General features: G+C 38.3%; 1 protein-coding gene across 2 annotated transcripts in view; it reads right to left on the bottom strand.

Annotated features, from left to right (window-relative positions):
- The window catches only part of DPP10 (dipeptidyl peptidase like 10), a 298,202-nt gene that overhangs the window by 146,795 nt on the left and 133,940 nt on the right, over window positions 1-17,467 (bottom strand). For both annotated transcript variants that reach the window (XM_075092913.1, XM_075092914.1), the window contains exons 4-5: window positions 10,804-10,898; window positions 403-477 (exon numbers count right to left, since the gene is read on the bottom strand). In XM_075092913.1, coding sequence (XP_074949014.1) covers window positions 403-477; window positions 10,804-10,898 — 170 coding nt within the window. The remainder of the gene's footprint in view (window positions 1-402; window positions 478-10,803; window positions 10,899-17,467) is intronic.

Raw genomic sequence — 17,467 nt, 5'->3', positions numbered from 1 at the left:
TGAGCCAACAATAAAAACTCCAACATGAATCAGCCAGGTTTTTTTTAGTATAGTTCATAAATGACACATGTACAGCTGTTTAAAACAGGAAGGAGTATCAAAGACAGACTTCCACATAATCAGCTACTAACAGAACTGTTTAAGGGTTATGAAATCTCTACTAGATAAACCCGAATGACACTTCAGAGGAGCCGTGGTAATTCGCTTCAACTGAGAACCCCACAGTATTTCTGTACCCACTTAAATACATACTTCACCATCATTTCATCAGAAGGTTTTGGGAAGAAAAATCAAGAACATGAATCATGTTGTATTATGTGGAATCACAGATCAAATATACAAAAGAACAAGAGAGGCAGAGTTTTAATTTACAGGTTCTTTGATTATGAATATGTGGCTTACCTGTTTAACATCATATGCAAGAAGAACAAATCTTAAGTCTGGTGAAACTGAGTATCTTGATGCTTTGAATGTTACCTAAAATGAAGCAACAGTAAAAGTGAGGTTGCAATAAGGAGGATCGTTTTTTTCCAAATTTTCTTAGAGTTAATTTAAGAACTTCCCATCCATAAGACAGGTCTGGTTTGAAAACTTATGTAACTTTCACAGAAGGAAGACTCTCAGAATTCTTAGTCTAATTTACTGGTATCAGTACAATGGCAACAGATGAATCTGGCTTCAACACTAAATACCAATTAAGTTGTTGAGTATTTTTGTCATAATTGCAAGCACTAAGCTCAATGATAACACCTATAACCAATTCATTTACAGAGGATGAAGGAAAACACTGGTGGTTTGATTATAAGGGAGATTCACCACTAGGTTAGGTATAAAGATAACATGCAAGAAAAAGAATAGATGTGCACATCTCTGTTGTTTTTCTTTTAACGCCACGTACATAAACATATTGCAAGAGAACTTCCACTAAAAAAACCCAACTCCTCCTTTCTTGTAAGAAAATGGTTACGGGAGAGCAAAGTGAAACATAAGGGAGCTTCATAAAACTAATATTGCTTTATATCTATCCAAGACAACATGACACCCAACTGAATTCAGGGCTGTAATTTAATCAAGGCGTAATGTTGATGTCAGAAAGAATTTAATGTATCTAATGTATAAGGAAGATAAGAACATGCTTTAAAGGGCACTGAAAGAAATAATTTTAAATTAATCTCAAGACATCTATTTGCAGAATGAAAGGAAAAAGGAGAAGTGAAAAATGCAGATAAGACTAGAAAAAGTAGGACAGAAAAAAATAAAAGAACCACAAAGGTACAAGATGAAAGAAAAATAAACTAGTAGCTATGCAGAACAAGATCTATCTGCTGTTCAAAGCAAGGCTTTCCCTTATTTTATTCCTTAAGCATCCTGTTCCCTTTAGCCCAATCCCACTGCTAAACTAATGAATTCAACAGGGGTTTAAGGTACACAAACCAGAAGTCACAAACTAATACATTAAGAGGGGGAAAGAAGTTATTCTTGGGAAAAGAAAAAACCCAAACTAACAAAAAAAACCCAACAACCAAGCAGACCAAAAACCACCCAAAAGCAATCTTCCAAAAACTAATCTTCCAATAAATCAAGAAGACTCTATGTTTTGATATACAGATTAAATTTAAGTTCCTAGGTAATATAATTAAAATCCAGCTATCCAAAGAAATCAAAGGGAAAAAATCAGCTTTGAAGATAATCTGTGTATTAGTCTGATGCAAGAGCATGACAGTTTCAAACATCAGATGATAAATCTGCAGTCTTGAGAAAAGAAAAAAACCTAAAAGCATCCTTTTGTTCTACAGAGCATTCAGAACAGATTTCTACCTTCTCAAACTAGCTTTCATGCATTAACCATCTCTAAGCAGACACTACGTTAATCTATGAGTAACATTCCCTTCTCTTGGCGCATCACTGAAAACATTTTTAGATGTAAAATTTCTGTGCTTTCTAGCAGCTCATTAAATATTGCCCCCCTACCTCAGTCTTCAGCAATATACAACCCAGGCAGCCTTCCAAATTCATTCTCAGGGAGCGTGGTGCCTACTATTTCATGCATTTAGTAAGAATCTCCAGTCACTGATCATGCCACCACAAAAGTAATGATGCACTTAATGCAAACACCTGAGTAGCTCAGCTGCAAACTATTGGCAGGTCAAGGAAACACCAGCAAGAGCTACTCGCATATTCTATATCCTAGTATAGAGTCTTGTGGATTTGGGATTTAAAATCATTTGAATCCTACTGAAGATGACCTTGTTCATTCAGCTTGTACTCACCTGCAAAATTCTGCTTGCCTCCAGAAATGCCTCATACACACAGTGTACACATAATGCCAATAAGCTACAATCTCTTGATTGCAGATAATGGTTTTGGCAAAATAGTTTTCTTTTTGTTGGTATAATGGTAATATTCTTGTTAGAAAGAGCATAGAGCTGTTTCCTACTTTTTAATGTTTTACTTAAGAAACAAGAAAATAAAAATTAGATCAGCGGAAATCATATGTTCATTGCCAAAGCTGATAGCAATGCTGATTTCTTTGAATTATCATAAAAACATAATTAGCTTATTTTTTTTAAGTTGGATTTATAATCAAGCCTTTAAGAAAATATATGTTTAATTGTAATAGAATTTCAGAGAGAGTTAAATGACTTACAGTCACTTAAAGTGATTTAAATTTCCTTAGAGGTCTGTTTTGGGGGTTTTTTGGTAAAGACAAGCACAATTGTGGTGATAAATTCAGAAACTGTCTACTTGTATGCACAGAAGAAGCCCTTTGAGATTAATAACAGGGAAAAAAATCACCTGACTCATTCCTCCTGCCTAACATGGCAAGTAAGCTCACAATCTGTGAGTTCACGAAAACAAAAGACAGATTTTGTTTTTTCCCCATAAACACGTCTAAGGTATTTCATCAATCAACAGATGCCTGACTCCATGACTGAGGATATAAGATCAGCTAATGATGGGCTTAAAAGAAAGTTTCAGTCCCTGCTGTAGGAGGTGAGACATATGCCACTCAAGCCCCCTAGGAGATTGTCTGTCAGGACATTCACTACAGGGATCAGATAAATTTATTCATTAAAAAGAAGTTTGTGAAGACTCTGACCCCAAGAGTTTGCTCTCAGGAGAACATAATTCTGAGTTTTAAAGAAAGTGTTGGAAAAATATCATATTGGAAACATTGGGAATTAAAAAACCTCAGGTGTCTTGTTATCAAAGATCTGGAGGATGCTTGTTTCGCTATCATGTCTGCATATCTGCAACTTTTCAAGCTTCTTGTGTTGTCAGGAGCTGTTGAGCCTTTGTTCAGGAAGACAGACCTTAACACTGCCCCTTATGACTACGCCTCTATGGTTTAGCTGTGCTTGATCTCCAAGAAATGTAGCTCTGGACAAACAAGCTCTGAAACAGGGAGAAATATAGCTGGCTAATTAGGCACGGTCCCTGGATGCAGAAGCAGGGCTAGTTTCCCTCTGTCTCTCTGCACAGTATCAGGAGACTGGGGGAAAGTCAACATGGTGCTGCACTGTGCTCTCCATATACACCCTTATCCCCTTTCCAGACCACAAGAGAGGAAACGCAGAGGAGAAGGAAAAAGAAAGGTAATTTCCTCACGTCGCTAATAGCTGTCAGTTCTGCTGAACCATATCAAGACTTAAAATCTGTATGAAAACTGTCAGCTGTATGCAACTAGAAAACTCTTTCACTAGATAAAATGCTGGAATACCTAAATTAGTTACATTTCACACTGTTGCATAGTTCTGATTCCAAAAAAATGTTTTTAAACACCTGTACACTGTCTTCCCTTCTTAATTAACAAATCTGTCATCCATTTTTCTATATTGCTGAATTTTATATCATTTCACTTTTTTAGATATGAAAGAACGATCCTGCATCTGATCTTATATTCCTCACCCAACCAAAACCCGCACTGACTGTATATTTAGGTCTAACCATACCGAACATTGTATTTCTAGGTTTCTTTGAAATACCTCACATGATAAAAAGTTTTAATTCTTCTCATGACAGCAATGCATGATGTGACAATCCCATGGACAGGCAATGACTGCTAGTCTCACTGTCACCATAGATTGCAAGGGTAAAACCCAAATAGAGGCAAAAGGACACTGCATTTAAACAGCCTTTTGCCCTTCAGCTTTCCAGCTTCCTCCTCTCACTCACATTCCAATTATCTCTTGCTAAATACAGTTTTGCATGGAAAGAAGAGGAGAACAGCTTGAGACTGAGAGCAAAAGCAAAAGAAAAAGCAATTTTGCAACAAGTAAATAAAAGGGACCCCTTATAACCCCCTCACCACACACTATTGGTTTTTCTTCCACCTCTTCCGTATGGATGAATAAAATGGGAAACAAAATTCTGAAGAACAACATATTTTCAAATGCACAAGAAGCCGGGAGGGGAGGGGGCACAGCTAAGAGAGCGGATCCAAACTGGCCAAAGGGATATTCCATGTCATGTAACGTCGTGCCCAGTATGTTACCTGGGAGGAGCTGGCCACGGGAGGGAGGCAGCAATTGCAGCTCAGGGACCAGCAGCATCGGTCGGCGGGTGGTGAGCGGCTGTATCATTTATGGGTTTGTATTATTTTCTTTTTCCCTTTTCCTTTTTATTACATTATCATTATTGTTATTATTATCATAATCATTATTATTTTATTTTCATTACTAAACTGTTCTTATCTCAACCCACAAGTTTTTTTTTCCCTTTTGCTTTTGCTCTTCCAATTCTGTACCCCATCCCAGAGGGGTGGGGAGAGTGAGCGAGTGGCTGCGTGGTGTTCAGTTGCTGACTGAAGCTGAACCACGACAATCCAGGATAAAATATTTCAAGACCCCTAGATTGTTACTTTAAAGCTTGATGTCAATACTACTGCTTAGGAAATTATACATCTCTCTATATCACATACCTACATCTCTATCAGAATTTTAACTTAATGGTATAGCTGAACATCGATGTCTGGTAGTTCATTAGCATCCACAGGTATTCAGGTCAACTTATCAGACTGGCATTGACCAAATAGCAATGCATAAGAGGAATCATATGGGACAGAAATACACTAGCTACAAAATCACCAGGCATTTGGCATGGAGCGATTTCCTCATGTGGTACCAGCAATCAAGGGAACAATGGGATTTTCCTTGCATTACCACTGCTGTGACTGAAAGGAGATGGATCATGGGGACATTAGATGAGAGCAGCTGAGAGTGGATCCTAGCAGAAGAGCAAGCTGCGCAGCAGTAAAAACAGAAGACCTCTGAGAAGAGAGTCAGGTTGTAATTAGGAAAACGCATGATAATTAGAATGTTGAAAAACTTGCGTTTCCAAGGTTACATTTCTTAATGCACTAGTTCTTGTGTTACCCAAGCATTTAATCTAGATCCAAAACCACTGCAATACTAAGTGTTGGAACTGTTAACACTCAGGTTTCCTATCCAGTGTAAAAGATTAATGTGCCTCGAACCATGATCTAAGCTGGACTCTACCCTATGGACAATGGCCACCCTGGGTGGGTCATTCTCAAAAGCGCAAACCAAACTCCCCAAACCCACCTGAACTTCCTCATGTATTCCCAAGAGCTTTCACACACATGAGGAAGAGACTGTAGAATACAAAAAGGGCATGACTAGTCCTGTGCGGCTGACAAAATTTTCTCCCCGCCCATTCCCCATCTTTGGTACAGTTAACCCTTAACTATTTTCTACATCAAGGGATAAACTCATCAGGAGTATTATTTAGAGAGATCCCACACAGAGCTACCCTGACTTGACAGTTTGGAGTACTGTCCCTTGCATTTTTTGTGTTGAAACCTCCTTCACTCGGACAAAAACCAATGGCTATCACTAAACCACAGTGACTGCAAACCCGTCCATCTGTCAGGCTTTCCCATCCCTACGCACAGTGGTGCACTGTAACAATAAACCCTAACTCATAAAACTCCCTCTACTGAAAAGGTTTTGCTGAGGGGGCTATTTAACATTTAGAGGAGCATGGGAGAGCAGAGATACTGTTACAATGTTCATAACCACCTATTTAAAACACGTGTGGGTCATTAAAGTGTCCAGTGTTGCAACAATTACTATTGTTTATGTGGTTATATAGTGTTTAATGTGTTTACCATTATTCATCCTTTCATTAATCTCTTATGCAAGGCTCTTAAAATATAAGCATGTAAACTACTCTTGCAATTAAATCTACATCAATCAACAAAAGAGAAAGGGGGTGTGGTGGTGGGGAACGCAAAACAAAAGAAAAAATCAAAAAGCAGAGAAGGGCCGTTTATGAACTATGCTCTGTAAAACAGCACAAAACAGTCCCTGCCAAAAGCTCTGCTCAGACTAAAACTCTCAATCTCTGCTTTAGGCTGCAAGGCCTCCACAGGGTTTTCACAGCTGGGCTGCCACAGCCTAATCATGATTCATGAGCCAACGCTATTCCTGCTCTGCTCACCCTTCTGATGCCATCCCCTAATTAGCAGGCAGCAAGAAGTAATCCTTCTCTCTCCATCCTTGTGTAAAAGATGGTCTACAGTAAATGACAATTCAACATAGCCTAGGGTTTACTCCCGGCAAGGCCGTGGAAACAGGTTTGCAACTAAGTAGCATTTGTTTGCTGTGCGCCACGATGCAGTTTTCCCTTCAGCTTGAAACGAGTTGTGGAAAGGTATCAATATCAAGGGGGAGAGAAAGTCAGGAACTCCTGGGTTTAAGAAGAGTCCAAAGCATACAGCCGGGGGAAGCTGTTGTAGATACGAGACTATTCTAGAGTTTCCAAACTGAAATCAATTATACTTTTATCATCAGGCATTGCAAACAAATCCATAGCCTCGTATTTGATGATTCAAAATACATCCCATGAATTACACTCAAAAGGCTTAAGGAGTCAAGCTAGATTCATTTCTGACCCAGGATCCTGGACTGTGTGTTTGTTAGGGCGTATGCGTAGAATCCGATTAATTTTGCATACATCCACCACAAAAGCAGTGGAACTGAGGGCTAACAAATAAGAGCCTTACCACTTGCATAATTATTGCAGCTTTTTTTAAGAGGGAGAAATGAAGGCAAAATTTCTAAAGCTTTCTATCAGAGGATTCAACACATTTGGAAAGTACCATAACAGAACACAGTCCCTACACACGTTCCCTCCCATTGCTGAGTTTGCTTTTTGCATTTTGGTTTGGGTTTAAGGACTATAAAACAGGCTAGAGAGGCTGATCTAGAAGCCTGATAAGGGACCAGATGGACAACCTCCCCTGAGCAAAAGAAACCATGTGGTCCTCCATGTTCTCTTCCCCAGCTTAGCCAGATCTTGTGGCTGGGTTGTACGTGAACTGGTAAACTGCTCTTAGTGACTTTATGCAATAGTTGACAGCAAAAGGTATAAAACAAATGCTTGTTAAACACTGGCATTACTTAGATAAATATGGTAGAATGTTACTTACTTTGGAACTATAATGAGTAATAAAGTATTGCTAAATGCTGAAGAACGGGTAGGCATGTCACTTATGATCATGGTGATTGGGACCTCAGAGAGATGATAGAGAACATATTGTAATCACGTATCGAGGCGGCATTGCAAACACCAGGATGCCACACAGTGATTAATGTCTAGGGCTTTTTTTGGCTCCATTTAATAGACTTGCCCAGCCTCCAGCTGTTAACATTTATATGCCACTGGCTCAGAATATTAACTGTTTATTAGACAGCTTAAACAGGATATACTACATGAATACACTCAGAGGACAAATATATTTTAGAAAATGCCTTGAAATTATTATCTCCAGAGATGCTCATAGATATTCTGTGTGCTTTACGAACTACACTTTTCACTTGTATCAATGTATTTCTTATCCATAATATTGCTTTACTAATAGTCTAATTATATTAAGCTTAGATTGTTTTACTAATAGATTGATTATAGAAAAGGATTCTATTGGAAAAGGGTAAATGAAATGCAGTAATTTCTTCTATTCTCTGAATAAAACTTAATGAAACTGGAAAAAAAATACTTTTCACTCAGGAACTTTGGGCAGGTATTTCCCTACTGAAGACAAATGGGCATCTTAGAATGACAAAACACTAGCCTTTCTTCTTTCCAGGTGTATCGCTATTTTTAATGGTATTTTTTCAAACTGGATTTTAAAAAAATCTTTTATATATATATGTTTTTAAGAAAACCCGCCGTCTACTTTTTTGCTGATACACATGTATAGTGAGCATAGTGGCTTTTCACTAGGGCTTTCTGACTTTTAGACAATAAGCAACACAGAGAAGGATAAAAGAAACAAACTTTGCACAAAAACGGCAGTCTCTGAGATGCAAAAGAAGAGCCAGCGATCTGTACACAGTGGAAGACTGCTTCAGGGGATTAGTAATGAGGAAAAAAGAAAATCTCTTCCGAGCTGCTGGTTGAAATACAGCCCAATCAGTAGTGACAAAGAGTCATTACTAGCCCCTTGCCCCTGTGCAATAAGTTTATCGTGGCAGTTCAATTTTCGATGGACAATTATCAACATTACTAAGAAAAACCTGCCGGTTGTGCAGGCTGCTTGAGCAGAGAGGCAAACAGGAGAGGGAACACAGATTGAAAGCAGACTAATAACTCCCATCGAAAGGTGACACTTCGTGACTAAAACCATTTGATCAGGAAGAATAAGGGAACTTGCATTGCCACTGCCCATGTTGGGGCTGTGCTGTATTTTTTATTAATACAAGACATCTCTGCAGAGTCATTAAACCAGCACCATTCTAATTATGCACCAGTGATTAAGCAGATGTGACACTGAGTGAGGAAAATGTTTGATTAACGATCCAGGTGTCTAACTTTGGAAGAGCACATTTAGCAGTGTGAATTTGGGGACAGTGGAGCTTAGAAGAACAGGACAGCTTTTGATTCCAGCCATACATCTGCTTCTATAAAGTTAAGATCTGTTAGGATTGCTGGCCACCTTGCCAACAGACAGCTTGGCACAGCAACTTTTCCCATTGCTCTCTGCCAAACATACAGCAAAAAACTTACTGAGTCTTCTGCTCTTTTCAGCTTTTTATTCTACTTCCATATGAATCACCATTGCTGGAATTCACTTTATTTACCTCTAACACTCTTGGCTATTGACTGTGTAGAGAGGAACTTTGCAGGAAAGAACACTTATGTTTTTATTTGTCTCTGGTTTCATAAATAATTGTTAAATGCTTGCATGAATATTATCCATTTTGGATCAGCTTCCCACATTTCTAATTAAAGGTAGATATCTAGTAACTAGAGATTTCTCAGCCCAGAGAAGAGCAACTTCGTGACGAGGCGATGCTCGCAGTAGGAAGCAGCCTGTCCATACTGATCCACCGTTACTTGGCAAGACTGGTTTAGCACAATGGCCTGAATAGCCTGTCAGGCTGGCATTACACTTGACATCGCATGATCCAAACACTTGCAGCCAAAAGCGTATTAATTCATCTGTGAGGAAACTCAAGTCTTGTCATAAAGTCAAGCTTTATAGCCAGGGATGTCCAAGCAGCTGCTCCATTCAAGCTATAAAGGCAATACATAGGCCTGACACAGTTAATCCTCTACTTAGCCAGGCAAGTGCTCACACACATATACCCAAATAAGAGGGGAGAATGCTTTTGTGATACTTTGCAGTTTGTACTTTACAGAAATTCACCTTTTCACCCACTTTTCATCATGTCTGCCAGTTTTTTTGGGGATAGGAGGTACCGTGAGGCACATCCCAGTATATGGAAGGGTTCAGCTTGCAGAAGGGAGCCTCACACACATGCCATTAAAATACAATTCTCTCCTCCCTTCTCCTTCATCTTCATATTGACCTAGGAAGTCAGCTTCAAGTCCTTTCTCCTGAACTTCTGCTCTCCTCCTTCTAGTTCAAGTAGTTAGAAGAAAAGGTCACCAGGGGCTTTATGCTTTGAAATGAAGAATCTGTATCAGCAAAGGCCAGGAACAGACCAGGAATAAAATCAGCCTTTGTCAAAGACCACTGATGAAAATGAGTCATCCTTTTGGGTCTGCAAGTGCAAAAGATTTCACTAAATTAAAAATACAGGGATTAACAATAACAGCCAGTGGTCTGTATGGAGTATTTCTGAGGAAAGATTGACAAGCCACGCGTTTATGCTGCAAAACCCTGATAAACGAGAATCACAGCGTAGGATGTAAGTGCTATCAGTGAGAACACCACCACCAAGCAAAGCAAAAAAAAATGCAGACTAAGGCATCAGAAGCATATGCAAACCACTCGTGCATATACTATTTACTGGTCAAGAGGAATAATCCCCAAGCATCTGGTTTGCCATTAAAGCACAGAGGAACAAGTAAGCCAGAGATTAACAGGACTAGGAAATGTATTTTTCTTTGCATATTTTATTGCTTAAAGGAAAATCTTCCTATGACTTTTGAACACTCTTCCCCTTTTCTAATAGGGAAAAGCTCTCAATATTTTGAGTAGCATCCCCCCATTTTACGAAATCTCTTATAATAGACGTCAGGCAGATTCGCCAGCACGTATGCCAGGCATGATCCTTCAAATGGCCTGAACAAAGCATGGACCTCCATCATCTTGGTTATTTACACGTAGGTTGAAGAAAACAAAAAATAACTTCAGCCAGAAATTGTGCGCTGTCAGAGGCATGGGTTGTACTTTCCATTTATATATAATCTACTCTAGGTTATAAACATATTTTCTGTAACCTTTCAATATCACACTCTCTCACTCCTGTTGCATGAAAAAACGCCTGCTGACTTCCACTAAGAAATGAGTAAATAACATATATTACTTACAAAAGTTGTGTTTTCCAATAATAATGTAGTTGTATTCGTTTCTACATTCAGTTCAACAACATGTCCATTCCTATTTTTGTACACCACTGCTGTATCTGCAACAACAAAGGCATTAACAGTTAGCAAACACACTGAGTATTTAATACACCTGTAGAGAAAACCAGCATATTACAGTCATTAAAATATCTTGATTACAATACATGAGACTGAGAGCAGAATTTCACTCACAACATCTACTTTTGTTGATTTGCCTCATGCGTTTCAAATATATCAGTTTATGTCATATAGCACGTTCACCTCACTCTAAAATATTATTTCACTTAAATGGAAACATTTTCTGTGGCAAAAATGGGGTCACTGTGAACAAAGTGACATCTTGAATGTGAAACTGCTCTCACCTAGATACCATTGTCACTCTGACACCTTAAGGTCGAACCATATTCACTATGAAAAGGGCCATATACCAAAGTTTTGCACAGAAAAAAGCTTTTGCTGGACACCATAGTCACATATCCCTGTAGAAGTGATTCTAACAAAACTTCTGTACTAGTCTGTATCTCTGGCAACTGGATTGACAAAGATATGTACTATAGCTTAAGACAGTCCTTGTCCCATGTGATTAATGCTGGGCCACAGAATACCAGATGGTTACATAAGCTGAATGTTAGCAAAGGAGGGTTAAAGCTAAATAGGTCCATTTGTAGAACATTTAAAACACTGCAGGGTGAACTGTTGTATTTTTTTTCTTCCACCACTTACTTGATTTATAAGTTTCCATAGGAAAAATAATGGAATACACCTGAACTAAAGAAAAAAATTTTAAAAATTAATTGTGGCTGCTATGAAAAAGGCTTTGTATCTGTTTGTATCAGTACCTGCAAAATTATCAAGAAATACACAATAACTACATAAGCCTTGATTTAAAAAACAATATTGGTTCCAAATTTCCCACTATTTCTAATAAGAGATTGAACAGACTGAGTGCTGACTCTTTCATGTTATTTAAAACCCGTGTAAGAGACTTATATTTAATCAAACTACTTTGTTATAAAAATGTAGAAAGCGTAAGGGAAGTTCTAAATTAAGCCTAAAGGAAACACAAAAGAACTTTACTAATCCTCAGTAATGTCTGAGAAATTCGTTACAGATCCCTGAATTTTATGAAGTGGGAAGTAAACATGATGGAGAAAAAGGTTATGATATCATAAAAAATATGCTTCGCTTATTCAGAAAAATGTAGCTCTATTTTAATTGACTCCACAGAAACTCTAGATATACAGCACTAGTGAATGTCCTCTGCTATGTTCTGTAAAATTAATGAAGCCTCATTTTAAGAGCTTACTAAACTATTTTAGGATCATGGCTGGGAAGTGGGGTGGGATTGATGGAGTTTAGGACAGGATTGTCAGAGCTGTTGTCTAGGAAGGAAAATTAGATTGTGAAGTGCGGAATTAATAGCAACGTCTTAGAAAGATTTCAAATATTCATTCGGAATAAAAAGAGGTAGCACTTTGTAGAAAGTTATTGTGCTTTCAGGTTATTGGCTACTACAGAACATCAAAGTTCTTGCAACTTCTTTTAGGGTTTTTTGCATGTACCCTTTCAGGCACCCCAGTACTGAAAATCGCCAGTGATGATGTACCAAGGAGCTAAGCAATATTACAGAAAAAAGAGCTGTCCCCAGTTATAAGTTATGAGTAAACCATGATGTGAGAGATGGCACGTATAACCCAGAGACATTGAACAGCTGTCAACAACTAGCCGTGTTCATGCCCCCTGCCTCAACAGTGCTCTGAAAAAGGCATTTTTGGTCCATAGGTGAGACTAATAAGTTACCCAAATCCAAACAACAGTATCAGAATGTACCTTTTGCTCAGTTATTTACTCTTCTGTATGTCATGTACATTTGGCCAATAGGATTTATAACATCATGCCACATTAACTAATCCTACCGGAACATTTCACTAATAAAAGAACTTTGCCTTAAAAATGCTAACAGGACACAGGTAAAATACACAGTCCTTGGGCTCTTCTTGCAAGTCGTATACAAGGGGTGAAAAAGCATTTGGAATAGCAAACAAATTAAAGCCTTTGTTCTCAAGTTAGAACATAATTTATTCAAATGATCAGAACAGAGAACTGAGAGTTAAACCTTTTCAAAAGACAGACTTCTGAACAGTAATTATATCTCTCACTGAACTTGGGCTTTCATCTCTATGCTGGACTCAGTAGTTAACTCCTATACTGAATAAATTAAATGAACGTTTGCAAAATACATGGGTTTCTCAGATAAAATATTATATCAAAATATCATGCAAGCATTGAGCATAAATACAGTCTTCAAAAGTAATCATATTAATTTATATGGAAGTCTCATTCCAATCAATGGCTTGTCAGGCTGGATAATGTTAGAGTTGATGGTCACAGAACATAATGATGACTTTTTTCATTGATAGCTCAAATGTAAATAAGAGCCATAAACATACATTTGTTTTGAAAATTCTGTTACCTAGGGTCAAAAAGTCTACAGAAGAAAATAATACCTAGTCCTTAATGTTGTCCATTTACACAACTGGTTGACTTATTTTGATTATTATCTTGGTGTCTTCACCACAAAGAAGTTTAGGGATCCCGGACACTTCACAAAGCCATTCAGAGAAGCAGAGTTCCTACTTCAAAGAAATTCTCGTTTGATTTAAAACAAAGAGTAGTATCACGTAAAAAACTCTTGGCTGGGCACAAATTGCAGCACTTAAGAGCCACATTACCCACTAAGGACATCACTAAAACAGAAAGCATTCTGTCTTGAGAAACAAGACTGTGAGGAAGCCTCTACAGAGAACACGAGTTATCAAGTCACCAGCCCGGGATGATGTACACAAAACGGTCTTTAAAACAACTCACTGAGCATTTCTTACTTGTAATAGTTCTCAAATTTCTGAAAACTTTGGAAACTCTAGAGCATTGGATGACTGATAAGATTATTCTGTGCTGCTAAAAGGTGAAGACAGACATCCAAGGGTCTGTCCATAAGTTACCCTCACATCAGTCCCAAATAAAATATTGGCACAATAAATCCAGAATTATTCCTACAAAATACTGGCTAGCAATATAATTAATGCCTGATAGCATTTTAAGGAACATAGATTTTGTTAAAGTTTTTCAGGGTTATGTTTGATAGAGGCAACCATGCTGAAACTGAATATTGGGTTTTCCATCAAGGTATTCAATCTATTTTATGACATTGTGATTCCAAAGCTTACATTACACAGAACTAATGGGAAACACATTAGAAGGATTAAAAATTGTAATCATTAAGAAAAACAAAGAGGAACACAGGTACTCCTACCAAGTGATCTGTCTCACCTGGTTAACCATTCATTATGGTAGAAGGGAGACCGGAACTGATGAAGAGTGATGGAAAGAAAAGCTTAGGGGCTTATACAGATAAATACTGTACTACATGTTCTCAGTGCAATACCATGGCAAAAAGAGTTGATGCAATTCGTCAGCATAAGTGGATCACAAGTAAAAGTCCTAGGGTGATCCTCCCTCTGCTCATACCACTGGTGAGATTGACACTATTGTAATATGCCCACTTCCTGGAATGCACACGGCGAGAATGGGAAATGAGTAAAGAGGAGTGCTAAGAAATGGTCAGTGTAACTCTGGATCAGAAGGCAAACATAAAAATGCAAGGTTGGAATGGCTAAAATTGTTCAGGTTAACAAAGAGAACGTTCAAAGACATTTAGGTCATATATATATAGTTAGGGAAAAGTTGATGACAGGTATGGAGGTTGGAATGTACGGAAGAGCTCAGCAAAGGAGATGACAGAATCAGCAGCCCTGGGACTTTTTTTACTTAAAGATACTCTTTAGATCGTTATGTCAAGAATCAGTGTAGTCTGAATGTGGGTAAAAATATAAAAGATTGAGTTTGGATGGCTGTTGCAATCTCTTCTGGCCTGGAATCTGTGGATTTAACTCCCTCCATTGATTTTCTCATCCCCTTCCACAGTGAATCTTTGGGAATACAGCATTGTCTGCACAATATAACTCGTGTTTGTAGCTCTGTGCTAAGACAATTTTAATAAAAATCTTAAACCTTGAGGTTTTTTTTAGTTGACTGCCTGTGGGATCAAAGGATATTTATTTTTCCTTCTGATGCATAATTCATCTGCTGCTTGTGCCTTCTACTCCACTTACCTACAAACTATCAAATACTGATCTCAGCTGCAGACGGGACACTGGGGTTGCTAGTACTGCAGCCTTGTTCAGAGAATCCGCACGGGTCTGTGTGCCTGCTATGCTTCTCAAAGCATGCAGATTGCATGCTTTGCATGAGCATGCAAACGAGGCACATCTGGTATGCAGCACAGCACGTGAATTCCACAGATCTCGGAAGAGAAACTTCTACCAGGCAGACAAAATGGACTACCTCTCTTTCTCCCCTCCTCTGCCTTACCCTGCAGCAGGTGATTTAGTTTACCTGCTGGGATGGTCAGGTACAGCTTACCAAATTAATTCACTAAATTGCAGGGTTTCAGCAAAGGCTGCCATAAATACCTTTCTTGTTCTCTATGTTGCATATTCAAGGTTTTTCATCAGAACTATGGTGTCTAGTTTAATTAAGCCCACTGAGTTTGTCAGAAGACAAACTTGATGTCTGTTTGAATAAGGTAACAATCTTTAGGAAGAATTTACTCCACCTTGATTCAGAGCTTATTTCTAAACCTGACTCTGAGGGAGGCTGCCTAGTGGGCACAGAGGTCTGTAGACCAAACCTGCTGCTGAATAGGTTCTCTAAAACTAATTTGGCTTTCACAAATAATGCAACATTAAATAAAATATTACATTAAAAAACCCTTTCAAGCCAAAATTTTTCTGTAATTATTGCAGCATAATAATTTCACCTGGGTCAGTAACATAAATATTACATCCTCTTACAAAATTGTATTAGCTGTAGAACCAACAATAATTTATTTTATCATTGTGAGGCTAAATGTCCAAATTCTTATGCTATTGTATGTTTTTAAAAGTATATCTTTTCATCATGTGCTCTATCTCTAGGCGAAGAACGTGGAACACACATTCTGCTGAAATGATTAAGCCATACAATTTAAATCACAGTTTGGATGTATATATCAATACCATAAATAGAGCCCTCAGTGATACAACTACTACATGAATAAGGCATCATCATAATCCCAGGTGTTTTTAAAATCAAAGCAGCATTTAATATAAATAATTTCACTACAGCTATTGTTCCTGCTTTAGGTTCAACAGTGGTAAAAGATTCTGCTCAGGATCAGGATAAGTGTTGTTTCCAGGAGATGCAGCTTTATACTGTCCCTGGCCTGTTTTATATTGTTGCAGGGGATGTCGAGTACAGGCAAAATATCATAAAATACAAAGAAATCAATGCAAAACTTTTTGTATTTGACAAGCAGCTTGACCCCCATTCATTCTGTAATAATTTCTTTACCCTCATTTATTGGATTTATCCTCATTTATTGAATTAACAACACTCTGAATTGTCCTAAATGCTACAGAATGTCACTGTTCCAACTAGCCTCCCGTTATCTTAAAAAAAAATGTAGGCATTTTTAAATTCTTATGAAAATTATGTACTATTTGGGGGGAAAAATGGACTAACTCCCAGCCTTAATTATATCAATATCACTGAAAATCAAGCCTCGAATTGTGCTAGTGTAAGAATTTCGCCTAGGGTAAATATGGCCTTTAATGATTTCCTTTTCTGAAAGTAGGACAGTGAATGGTGGCGATTTACTTGATGAGCATTAGCTCTGATTTCACATGTCACTAGACTTAAGCAACTTGTCCTGTAATTTAAATTACACAGATCGGGTTGAAAGGTCAAGTTATGATATACTTTAAAGCAAACTACAAGAAGGACATTGAGTTGCTGAAGCATGTCCAAAGAAGGACAACAAAGCTGGTGAAGGGTCTGGAGAGCAGGTCTTATGAGGAGAGTTTGAGGGAGCTGGGGTGGTTTATCCTGCAGAAGAGGAGGCTGAGGGGAGACCACATCACTCTCTACAACTACCTGAAAGGAGGTTGTAGTGAGGTGGGGGTTGGTCTCTTCTCCCAGGGTACTAGCGATAGAATGAGAGGAAATGGCCTCAAGCTGCGTCAGGGGAGGTTTAGTTTGGATAGCAGGAAAAATTCTTCACTGAAAGGGTTGTCAGGCATTGGAACAGGCTGTCCAGGGAGGTGGTGGAGTCACCATCCCTGGGAGTATTTAAAAGACGTGTAGATGTGGCACTCCAGGGCACGGTTTAGGAGACATGGTGGTGTGGGGTTGATGGTTGGACTTGATGACCTTAAAGGTCTTTCCCAACCTTAATGATTCTATGAAACCTAAGTTGTGAGTTAGGTTTGCATATTCCAAACATTTAAAAACTTACTATTGTTTAGAGCCAGCCTCTATTAACTTTACTCAGAACGACTGTATCTGTAAGCAATGCCATGAGACGTGGTATCTAGACTGCAATTGCTTTGCCAAATAAATCATCTAATTATTCCAAACAACAGTTGTGTGACGTTAGTCCACTGAGCTGTTTCTTTGTTCTCTTTCACTAGTGTTGCCCAAATGAACATTAATTGTTCTTTCACCAACTTGAAAAGCAAGATTTACTTAG

The sequence above is a fragment of the Phalacrocorax aristotelis genome, chromosome 5 (assembly GCF_949628215.1).
Source record: "Phalacrocorax aristotelis chromosome 5, bGulAri2.1, whole genome shotgun sequence".
NCBI lineage: Eukaryota > Metazoa > Chordata > Aves > Suliformes > Phalacrocoracidae > Phalacrocorax > Phalacrocorax aristotelis.
Note: the sequence above shows the minus strand (reverse complement) of the source record. Positions and strands in the feature narration are given on the sequence as shown.